General features: G+C 44.3%; 1 protein-coding gene across 1 annotated transcript in view; it reads right to left on the bottom strand.

Annotated features, from left to right (window-relative positions):
* Positions 1–206: 206 nt before the first annotated feature.
* The window catches only part of FBXO15 (F-box protein 15), a 39,943-nt gene continuing 27,471 nt past the window's right edge, over positions 207–12,678 (bottom strand). The window contains exons 9-10 of the mRNA XM_067698843.1: positions 2,047–2,171; positions 207–580 (exon numbers count right to left, since the gene is read on the bottom strand). Of these exons, the coding sequence (XP_067554944.1) occupies positions 311–580; positions 2,047–2,171 (395 nt within the window). The 3' untranslated portion in view covers positions 207–310. The remainder of the gene's footprint in view (positions 581–2,046; positions 2,172–12,678) is intronic.

Below are 12,678 nucleotides of genomic sequence, written 5' to 3'. Positions count from 1 at the left end.
CTGATCTGTTTTCAGTCTGGTCCGTTTTCTTGTTTTTTTAAAGTGTAAGTGCAGAAGAGAAGCAAGTATCTTTTTTCTTTTTCTTTTACATGAATTTCCACTGTGATGTGCTATTTTCACGGTTTTAAAATTTAACTTAATCTTCTAACCTTAACTTTAAAATGACTCAGAAACCATGATTTCTAGTGTGAAATAAGAGGACATCGAACAGACTACTGCTTTATTTTAACTTCCAACAAACACCAAGAACAAAACCAGTCAGTCCAAAAGAAACAAACAGCAACAATAATTTGCCGCCTACTGCTAATGCTCAGTATTTGGTCCCAAACCAGTGGTTTATCTTTGCCACCCGCAGGTAGAGCGCCAGGCTGACGATAAAGTACTCTCCCGTCTCCTCGATCCACACCAGCTCCAAGTGCACCCTTCCCTCCGCGTCTGCGTAGTCCACACGGTACGTCTCCCCCAAGAAAGCAGGGCCGTCAGAGGGCCCGGGAGAGGGTCTCATGCACACCGGGGAACTGAAACACCAGAAGGGTTTCCCATATTCTTCCAAAAGAGTTAAGTCCATTACAGAGCAACTCTACAAAATAAACACAGATGTTCGTAAGTGTGAGGATAAAATGGCCAATTAGACCTGACTTAATAAATGTAGATGGAGCCTCGTCATGAAGGATTAAGTGAAAGAGGAGGGAGAAGAGGGAAGAGAACAAAATTACAGGAAGCAGGAACAGCATGTGACAAGCATGTGACAGTCCTCCACATGGGGTGTGGCGGGGAGGTGGGGAGGGCGGCCAGGTCAGCTCTGGCCATCACTGAACTGCTGCGCCTGCGCGTAGCAACCGGCACCAACAAACGCAGAGACTGCCTTTCCAATGGTCAGAGCTGGGATAAAGCTTTGTTTCCTGTACGATTACAACGCTTCCCTTCCCACCCCACAGTGGGAACTGAATATCTGCTTCTCGATTACCAAGGAACACAAAACAAATTATATTATTTTTATATTATGCTGACCCTTTAAGTCTGCCATGTTGATATTTTGCCTTTCTAGGTCCTCAAGGTCCATTGTGACTTAAACATTTTAGCACGTGTTTTTGTAAGACTCATCTAAATCCACTTTAAAAAGTCAGGTCTGTGCTCCTGAAGACATGAAATAATATTCCTTTGTATGCGATAAATCTTTACCAAGGTTTAAACAACTGCTCACAAATAAACAGAATAAAACATCTCAGTATATCAAATAGCAAGTGGATCAAGAGAGAATCCTTAATGACACTGAAGTGCTTGCTTTTCACGCTCAACAACAACGCTGCTCTTGGCCTCAGCCACCACTCCTAGTCACTGTCACAAGGCATCCATGCTTGTAGGCAGAATTAAGCCAGCTTAACTGCGGCCCTCTGCATCCACAGCAGACGCATCCTGTGGAAATCCTGTTCGTCCCACAACACACAGATGGAGAGGAGTGACAACCAGGGCACCCACAGGCACAGGGATCACAGGAGAAGCGAGACTGCGTGAGAACCCTCCTCACCGCCCCCCCGCCAGTCCCCGGCCACCACATCCTCCCTCCCCTCCGTGTGGCTGGTTTGTGATAGAGGTAAAAACTGATTTAACTCTTCAAGGAAAAATCTGTATGCTGGAACTTGTAACTGCAATAAACTTTAAGTTGGTGTCCTAAGATGTAATTGAGAAGTAATTAAGATGTTTCTGAGTAAATGTTACTTGCCTGGTCCAACCTACGGCTCCACTCTTTCTCCACAAAGCGAACAGCCAGAAGGACTTGGAGGGAACAGAGGCTGCAATCAACACCGCTCAGCAACGCACTGCGCGCCACCTACGCACCAACTCCACCACGCCCAGTGGAAAACGAAAGGCCCTCAATACACGTTGGATAAATCAATCAACTGATCGCCACTGGCTAAGAGGACGTGCACAAATCTTCAGACACCAGAACAATAAATCTAGGACTTTCAAAGCAGCATCATACATATACATCAACAGACACATTTATTATACAGAAACCAGGTACTTTAAGAAAAAAAAAATTACCTTTATACAGCCATCAAAAATATTAGTTTTCCAAGAAAGGCCAACTTTTCCAATAAGAGGTAGGTGTTCGGTGCTATTTTTAAAACTTATCACACTGAGCTTCATATATTCATTTTCAATGTATTCTGAAAAGATCAAAGATTTTTAAAATTACTATATGCCAACCAATGCAGGACAACAAGTCAAGATCCCTCAGATCTGCTGCTCTATAAAGGAAGCCTCGTGGAGCTAAGTACTGGGTTCAGGGGTGGAAGGAGACCCTGACACAGCTGACTCGGGCGTCTGCCTGAGGCGAGGGCACTACTATATCCACCTGCATTCCTGTAACAGAGAAATGAGCTTGTCTCAATGGTGAGACGGGGAGATGCCTGGGGTGGACAGGACAGCACCCTGTCACCGATGGGGAGACAGCTACGAGGCAAGGGTTCCACTGATTTGATTAAACAAACCGCTAGGAAAATGGGAAACCAGAGCCGTGGAACTTAAGAAAACCGAGGCCGGAAACTGCACAGGAAAAGGGCATTAAATGTGAGGGAGGGGAGAGACGTCCAGAGAAAGGAGGGGTGAGAGCCAGTGAACGTGGAATGCGGTCAGGGAAGGAGCCCAGCGCACGTCTTCGCAGGACTGTATGAACAAGCAGAAATCCCACCACATGCTGACCAAGAGCTGAGACCAGAGCCCTGCCCTCCCTGGACCAACGCAGAGCTGCCCGGGAGCAGCCTCGCCACCCAGGGCTGTCACGGCCCAGGTGCACGCACGCCTGGGGGCCTACAGGACGGCTGAGCCCCGTGCAACCACTTTAATGCGTCCTGCAAAGGGGAGCATCACCCGTGACGAGGTCACAGGCCTTCACTTGCACGCAAGCTTTCTTCAGAGGCAACACCTGATCAAGGGTGAGATGTGAGTCACACGCAGAGCAGAGAAAGGAGAGCAGAGAAAGGCACATGCTCTCTGACCCCATGCTGCTCATTTCATGGGACAAAATAAAACCAGAACCAAGCTGCCCTGGGAGCCAGAGCCCCGTTCTAGAAACTCTAGACGGTGTCCTCACGGAAGTGCGGCCAAAAGATCAGGACCAGGACACGAGCTCTGGGCGGGAGCCCCGCGAGGCGGCGCAGCTCCAGCCCTGGAAGGCCTGTTAGCCAGTCTGGTCCAAGGACAGAGGCTGCCCACATTCCCTCCTCTGCTGCTGAGTGCTCAGCGAGAACCGTGCAGCTTCTCAAGCGAGGCCTCGGAGAAGGCGAAGCAACGACATCCTGAACAGCAGATGTGCCTCTGCTCTGCCCTTGGTCACCACACAGCCACGTGCAGGACTGCCGGCTTGTCCTCAAGACATGGCAGAAAGTGGGCCCCAAGGTACAGCAGCCAATAACAGCTCAACGGCAATTGTCTGAGTTGATAAACATGAAATCTCTGTAGGAAGCGAGGACTGTTGCTACTCTGTTATCACCAGACATCCTCCCTGTAGAACAGCGAGAACACTGTGGTATCTTAAAAGGTCAGAGCTCTTCCCACTGACCCTGTGTAACTGCTTGCTTCTCTAAGACAGAACAAGGTGAAGCTCTCTGAACATGTAAGCGATCTGCACACAGAATGCATATGTGAAGGTGAACGCAAATAAAATAGGTCATGTTTTTGAGTATTTACTGTACACCAAGCATATGTTACATACTTCGTGTACAGCAGCTTAAAAGAATACCTTAGAATAGCACTATTAATTAGACACTGCAATTCTCTGAGCTCACAGGTGAGAAAGCTATGCGCCGAGAGGTGAGCAGTGCCTTCCTTGCCCGAGGCCACGCAGTGGTGAGCGGAAGAAACGTGACCCAGACCTGTTCTGCGTCTGGAGTCCATGTTACAACAGATTAAAACAGATATGAACATGGGGACACATGATCACCCATTGGTTTCAATACTAGCTGAGAATGTATAACGTAGATCTAGATTCTCATGGAGTTTTGTTTTCATTTTACTGCCAATAGAGAAAAATCTAAGAATGCAGACAGATGCGCTGGGGAACCGTTTATGGCTCCCAAAACTGTTGCTGATTTGCCCATGCTCACTACCTCCCGTTCCCAGCCCTCCCGTAACCAGGTCGTGAGTGGCCTGGCTCCTTCCCTGAGACGCGCCGCTGCTCACCTGGGTCAGAGTGAGCCGTGGGAGCAGGTAGAGAAGGGAAAACGCCTCTGACAGACGCAGGGGCAGAGGCCCAAGTCCTCGCAGAGTGGGCACGGGCAGCACTCTGGGGTCGACTACTAGGTGTGACAGGGCAATGTTTTCACAAGAGAAGCCACAGTGTGTCACACGTATACAAACGCAGAGTCTAGCTCTTCCAGAGAGACGGTGAACTACTGTATCCTTATACATTCCTGTGCTGCTTAAACCATTCAGAATAAATTCTGTTGTTGGAGACTCTAACTTTAACCTACCAATACGTAAGGCCATCCTCAAAACGCAGAGAAATACAATGCAAGGCTCACCACTCTTGGCTTCCCGCGACATGCACGCACAAGCACGGACTTCAGAGTCGTAAGGAGCTCGTTCCAAACCTGCCCAGGCATTTGCTAGAGGTATGACCATGGCCAAGCTCCAAGCCAAGCAAAATGAGACACAAATAGAGAGCACTTTATAAAGCTTTGTGATTAGTGGAACAAGTAGTAAACAGTAACATTACAGGGTGAATTGTTATAAATGCCAGACTAAGGTTGCTAAGCACCTTAACGTATTATCTCAACCATAATACTCCCTCTGAAGAGCCAAGCCCACTGCCAAGCAGAAAGATGTACCATGTTCATGGAATGCAAGACTCAACACCGTTAAGGCATCCGTTTACCCAAATTGATATACAGACTTAATACAATCCAAATCATAATCCCAGCAGGCATTTAATAAACAATTTACAAATAAATAATAAGATGTGACAGGCTGATTCACATGGAAATGCTAAAGACCTAAAACAGCCACACAATCTTGAAAAAAAGAAAAATAAATGACTTCAAGACTTACTATAGAGCTAAAGCAATCAAGACAGTGTGGTATTACTACAAAGATACACAAACAGATCAACAATATAGAACAGACAGGTCCAGAAATAGACCAACACTTTTACAAGCAACTGATTTTTGATGAAGACATCAAAATAATTCAATGAGAAAAGAAAGCCCTTTCACAAATGGTGCAATAACAACTTGCTATTCATACGGGAAAATAACATGAACCTCAACCCTTACCTCATACTTCACACAAAAATTAAATTAGGGATGGATCACAGACCTAAATGTAAAAGCTAAAACCATAATCCAGCTGGAAGAAAGAACATCTCCATAACCTGGAGTAGGAAAAGTTTTTAAGACAGAAAAAAGAAAATACCATAAAACAAGAAAATAATAAATTAGATTTCATCAAAGTGAGAAACTTCTGATCACTAAAAGATACCACTAAGAAAATGAATAAGCAAGCCATAGACTGGAAAAAAATATTTTCAAAACATATATCTGACAAAGGACTGTTATTCAGAATATATAAAGAGCTTCTATGGTTGAGAAATAAAGAAACAAATACTGATTAAAAAAAAAAAAGAAAACACCACAAAAGGATTAAAGACACTTCAAAAAAAGATATGCAAATGAACAATAAGCACGTGGAAAAGTACTCAGCACTATTGGCCATTAGGGAGAAACTACTGCTACCATACACCAGATGCGCTAAAATTTAAAAGACTAATAACATCAACGGTTGCCCAGGATACGGAGCAGCCAGAACACTCACACACAGACGACGGAGTGTGAAATGGTACAACAACTCTAAAAAGAAGTTTGGCAATTTCTAATACATAAAAATTTCTTATACATAAAAAAAAAAGACTGGCAACTTTTAATCCATAATTAAACCTGCTCTAATTCGACTTCCCAGTCCTAGGTATTTAGCCAAGAGAAATGAAAACATATGCTCACAAAAAAGACTTGCACAAGAAATCTATAGCAGCTTTATTCATAACAGCCCAAAACAAAAACAACCCTAATTCCCTCTCTATCAACAGGAAAACTGGTGAGCAAATTCTGGTATACTGGGCTTCCCTGGTGGCGCAGTGGTTGAGAGTCCCCCTGCCGATGCAGGGGACACGGGTTCATGCCCCGGTCCGGGAAGATCCCACGTGCCACGGAGCGGCTGGGCCCGTGAGCCATGGCCGCTGAGCCTGTGCGTCCGGAGCCTGTGCTCCGCAACGGGAGAGGCCACAACAGTGAGAGGCTCGCGTACCGCAAAAAAAAAAAGAAAAAAAAAAAAAAAAAAGAAACGTCAGAATGGGAGCGAGAAGGAGGGACAGAAGGCTGCTGGACACATCCAGTCCCACTGACACGCACCAAGCCCACCCGGCAAACTGCACTGGGAAGAAGACCTACCCCTGGGTTTTTCAACATGAACCCTTCTTGCTAAGCCAGCTTTAGGCGAAGTTTTCTATGTAGAAAATTAGGTTCTAGGTAGCTTTCAAACAAAAAGTAACTTTCCCATCTATACAGAAGTGTTGTTTTCTTTTAAAATAATTTTTGAATCAGAAAACGTGAATACATTTATAAGTGGAAGAGGAGCTGATGGAAAACTGGTTTGAAATAATGAACAGATAAGAGACCAAGGGCTAAATAAAGGTCCCGGAACAGGCAGGAGCAGGTATATTTAGGAATGGAAACTGGAAAATCTTTTGGCAAGACAGTGAGACATCTTTTTCTCTGAAACAGGAAAAATCAAGCCTACAAACAGACCGTGCCACCGTGGAGATGTGCTGGCAGGTGAGGGAGGACGACCAGTCTCAGCACGGCGGGTCGTGAGCCTTGAGAACGAGGAAGATGCGTGTGACTGTGTTTAAACAGCCTTTCTGCGAAATACAAGGCAGGACTAACAAGAGCTGATTAGAAGATTTCTGAGGAGCAACAAGGGATGAGTTGCAGTCTGACAGCCCCAGTGGACATGCGTTTGTGACTTCCTGCAAGGAACTGCCGGGTATTCACGAAGTTAGACTCTCAAACAGAGTCAAGAGTCCGGAAATGCAAAAGAGGAGGAAGAGGGCTCATCACATAAAGGTTTGAGGCGCCTCCTCACAGGTCCCATGTTACCGCCGGGGCTGGCTTCAGGGGCCACAACCTGTGTGGATACAAGGGACCCCTCCTGGTTTAATGTGCTGCTGTCAGCATTTTGAACTTAATAATTTTCTACCGAGGAGCGCCGCGGTTTCATTTTGCACGGGGTCCCACAAATCACATGGCCTCTTCTGCTTCAGGGCAAGGACCACTGACTCCCTGCGAGCACTGACATAAAACGTATGGAGATCAGCGTTCTCCTGCTCTGTGAACAGAATCTGTAATGCTGATTTTTCATAATGAGTCACCAAAAGTACAAAGCAGGAAAAAATGTACTAACAACCACTGATGAAGATGATCTGAAGAATTATCTGTTCTACGTTTTCTAGATAATCACCACCTAGAAAGTACTGTATTATTTCTAATGCCTTCCCGTTATCACAAATGCTTAGACAGGATAATCTGACCTAGAAACATAGAAAGTAATTAGTAGCAAGGGAACAAAACAGGGAACAAAAAAGTGTCTATTTTTGGAATCACAAAAATAAAAATGGGATAACATGCTATGTATGAAAAGTATCTTAAACAAACACTAAAAACTTTAAAAGTAGAATTTCTTAAAGAGAGGTTATCTGGGCTAACCAGTGTCTGCTGCTCAAAAGTTGAACAACCCTACTTTTTTCATAGAATAAAAATAAGTTTCTCAGGTCCATAACTTCTTTCAAACCCCTCAATATTTTCTATTGTGTCTTACAGAATAAGGCACTGAATACTTATCATTTAATCAGTACTTTAATGAAAAGCATATTGCAGAATCTCTATAGGAGATAGAACAAATCTAACAACAGATAATGGAAACATAATCTAAACATATTCCTTCACAATGGCAGCACAAAAATGAGTTGAGAAAGGTGAAGGACCTACATAAGAAAACATTTCTCCTAAAGGCAGAGAAGAAAACTTAAAGAAATGGAGAGATAGTCCAAAACCCTAAATAAAAACACATCAATTCCTTTCAAATTAATGTCCACATTCAATACAAATCTGATCAAAATCCAAATAAGACATTTAACATCTGGCCAGGTGACTATCAATTACATCTAAAAGAATAAGTGGATGGAAATAACTGAGAAATGCTGGATGAATGTTCACCAGTAAGAAATGTTACATCGGGGGAGGGACACATTTTCATAACACAGTTCACAAGTAAAGCTTGAACTGCCTTCCTGCCTGGTGGAGACACAGGGAGAAGGGGTGCCAATCCTCAGCAGAGAGAAAGAGCCCGAAGCGCAAAGGGCACAGGAAGCTGCAGGCTGCGTGTAATCTTTATGTTAATCAAAAGGAAGTGTGGGTTTAAAAAATGAAGAGAAATAATGTAAAGGAAACAGAGGTGAATATTCGCCTGATCTTGGCAAGTGAGTACTTTCTACGTGAAAAAATTTCGGAAGAAACAAGGAAGAAAGGACTGATTACGTACAATTAAAAACTTTGGAAGGATCCAAAGCAACATATACCAAATTAAAAGGCAAAAGACAAAATGGAGAAAACACTTGCAGCAAATATAACTCGTATAAATCTTGTAAACATTTAAGACAATGGAACCAATCAAACACAAACAGATGGAAATTCAATCAGGAGAGAAATGTAAACACAAGACAACACTAGCACATGCCCACCTCCTGGAAGCACTCCTTACTTCCTCTCACTTCCTCACGTTAGTCCTCAGGGAACCTTACATGGAAGGTTCTCACGCTGCTGCACCATCACACACTTGTGACAGGTACTCCGGAATCTGGATCCTACGAAGACACCCCTGAAATAGCCTACCAGATAGCTGCTACGGTAGCCATAAACTTCTGCTACAGTCAACAGGCTTTTTTAAATAGCCAACCTAACATTCAACATTTGCAAATTTAAAACAATCAGATGTCATTTGCACCTCTCAAATCATCAAATATTTTTCAAATTAATGCTCATGATAATAGTGCTATAATCATGAAAATGGAGACCTAAATGCCCAACAGAAGGAGACTGAGTCAATAAATCCTGATAAAACCAAACAATGGGTTGTCACACAACTTTTCAAAATCTAATTTTTCCAAAGAGTACTACTTAGTGACGTAGGGAAAAAGCAAGCGCTGTTCACACAATGTGGTCCACAAATATAAATACAGCTACAGATTTGAAAATGGACCAAAATATAAACAAGAGTTGTCCTTGGGTGACTTTCATTTGCTTCTTTAGAAGTGTCCATATATTCAGAATTTTCAAATCCCATAATAAGAAAAAGACATTAGTTTTTAAATGCATTTTTATAACAACTCAAATAAGTGACAGAAGCAGCATACCTTGTTACTTAAAAATTCTTTCCCACTACCAAACGTAAAACAGATAGCTAGTGGGAAGCAGCCGCATAGCACAGGGAGATCAGCTCGGTGCTTTGTGACCACCTAGAGGGGTGGGATAAGGAGGGTGGGAGGGAGGGAGACGCAAGAGGGAAGAGATATGGGAACATATGTATAACTGATTCACTTTGTTATAAAGCAGAAACTAACACACCATTGTAAAGCAATTATACTCCAATAAAGATGTAAAAAAAAAAAAATTCTTTCCCTTTGCTTCTTTACCATCACTCTCCCTCTCAATACTGATAAAAAGACTACAATCTGCTGTACTATGTAAAACCTTTTTCCCTCAGCTTCTGAAAATTGGTAATAATTAGCCTGATACAAAGATCAAAAAATATGCATTCTTTCATACTTTGCACTGCTCATCATGCTCTTTTTCAAGCTCTATTAACACTTCAAAGACACAGCTGGACTACTTCCCGTCTGCTGAAGCTTCCACTGGGCTGCACCCATTCTCATCCTGAGACCGTCTATTCTTATATTCTTAGCAAGGCCTGCCTGCGAGGCTGGCCCTTAGCTGGTGTCTGGGGATGGATTCCAGGAATGCCCCCACCTCACCATCCCTCACTGACAAGAGTGGGTCACCTGCCTGAACAGTCTGTACCAACAATGTGGTTCCTGCTGAATACCTTTCCACCTGGGAGTCTGGAGTTTGGGTGAGCCAGGCAGCAGGTGCCCATGTAACCAGCCCCAAAAAGAACCCTGGGTGCTGAGTCTCCAACACACTTCTCGGGTGGGCAGCATTTCGCAGGTGTCCTCACGACTCCTGTGTGACCGCACATCCTGGGAGTGGACCCTTGGAAGCCTGCACCTCCTTCCCCTAGACTTCACCCCTTGAGGCTTTTCCCCTCCACTGACTTTGCTCTGTACCCTCGGGCGGCAATAAATCTTAGCCATTAATAAAACCATACCTTGAGACCTGTGAGTCCTCCCAGCGGATCAATGAACCTCCCAGCAGATCCACTGGGTCTTGGGGACCCAATGCCAACAGTCTACCCACATTTGCAAAAGAACAGAGATCATAATGTGCACAGGAAAACCCACAATGCACTTTAAGAAGCTTACTTCAAGTTTCCATTTACAAATTATTTCTCTTATAAATCCAATTCAGGTAACAAAATATGTCTTCACTTAAACATCCTTTTAGTTTAATTTTAGTGGCAATACCCAAAGAAGCAGGTAGCAAACATGGACAGGCTCAGGAATCATGAACCTTCCTTTGAAAAAAAAAGGTAATACTGTTCCTTTTAAGAAAATTCTTAATGCAGCCATGACTTATCAAAGTGACAGAACACATGAAAATACAAACAGAAAACATCCCAGGTCCTTGGGGGGAGGAATATGACAAAGTTCCAAGGAGAAGCAGTCAAAGAAACCTTTAGGGAAAGAAGAAAGGACCTGGATTCTCTGTATTCACCGTCAGCAGCGCTGAGAGGTAGGACATCCTCTCCCTGGACAGCGTCTGACTGAGGAGGATAATGTCTAGAGCTCGAGCTCTGCACTGGCAAACTGGAGGACCAGGCAGAGCCACCAGCACGGAGCCTGCTCTGACCTGAAAGGCAGACAAGGTGAACAGTACAGCAGGCGTGGTGTCACCACGTGGGAGCCGAGCCCACCAGAGAAGTGTGGGAATTCACAGCCCAGAGGCGTTGGCTGTGGCCTCACAGCGCTGGCCAAGTGCAGGGTCCCAGGGTGCTCATCCCCCAAGGGTGAGCTCTGTGTCTCAGGGATCTCACTCCAGCTCCAAGAACCAACTAGGGTCTTCTGGTTTGATTTTAGTAACATGTATTGCAACTGCAACAATAAAAATCCAAAGAACCTGGTAGCACAGTACATGAGACAGAGTTAATAAAATAGAAGAGAGGGATATTTTATTCAGAGAAAATACTGTGACCGAGAGGCAGAGAGCATAAAATGGCCAGCACTCACTGAGTGCTTCACTGCGGCTGCTCTGCATGAATATAAACATGGCGTGAATCTTCTGATTATCTGTAGTCCCTGCATATGAACTGACTGCACAGTCATTTCTGGAGATCATTTTAGCCCATCGTAGGCAAATTATTCTACACAATGCATTCTATACCAAAACTCTAGAGAAATATATACATTTCCTCTAAAGGATGAAGGCATGCTCAGGTTTATAGACATATCATGGTACAACTAATTAAAATAGCTACGAATTGCTATAATCCAATATTTATCAGAATACCTGACAAGAGAATCTGGAACTGCAAAAGATGTGCACGGTACCTTGGGCAGCTGCTGCTTCAATGATCCCATGCTTTCTCAGTCACTGTAGTTTTACTGTGTGTTTAACATTTGGTAAGACCAGTAGCCCTCTTATTATTTTCAAAATTTAATCAAGACCTGGATGGTGGTCACACAGTTGTTTGCTTTATGATAATTTGTTTTATGCGTTTCTCCTTGTGTCATTTAACAATACAAAAAAAGTTTAACCACGCAGGTGGCTTCAGAGTTACAGGTAATGGTCTACTTCTTACACTGTGTGGCGGCTACACGGGTTTTTTAATTGCTTGTTTTTCTGTAGTCTAAACACACATCAGACAGAGAAAAGATGACACTACCTCACACTTAAAACTTTAAAACAAAAATTTTATCAACCATGCCATATTCATGTGTATTCGTAAATGGATTTTAGAGTCAACTTTTCAAGTTTCATAATAAATTCCCTTTGGGATTTTTTAATAGAACTGTAATGAATTTGTGGACTAAATTGGTACAGCCTCAGACGTTTTATTTAAAGATGGAATGCTGGAAGCAGTCCTACGAAATGACCAAACTCAGGCTCTGTCCATCAATTACGTCATATTTAAAGTTGTACCTTTCCACTCCCTCCTACCTGGGTCTGGCCCACTCCCCATTAACCCGTCTGAGCGCCACCACTAGTCGCTTTACGCCGGCCCCGGCCCCCCTTGGCCTGCCCCTCCTCAGAGCCCTCCGGGAGCCCCCGGAGCCACCCTCCCCAGGGCCTGCGACCTGGCCCAGCAGGCTTCTCTGCACCCGTCATGGAGGGCAGGCGACACGCGTGAGACGTGCGCATCCGCCGCCAGCACACCCCCTGCATCCCGCCAGCAACTGTCAATGCACGCACCAGACACACAGATGGGCCTGGTCCCCTCTCCTTCCTGCCA

Source organism: Pseudorca crassidens, chromosome 12 (genome assembly GCF_039906515.1).
Source record: "Pseudorca crassidens isolate mPseCra1 chromosome 12, mPseCra1.hap1, whole genome shotgun sequence".
Taxonomy (NCBI): domain Eukaryota; kingdom Metazoa; phylum Chordata; class Mammalia; order Artiodactyla; family Delphinidae; genus Pseudorca; species Pseudorca crassidens.
This window is presented reverse-complemented; position numbering and strand designations above follow the sequence as displayed.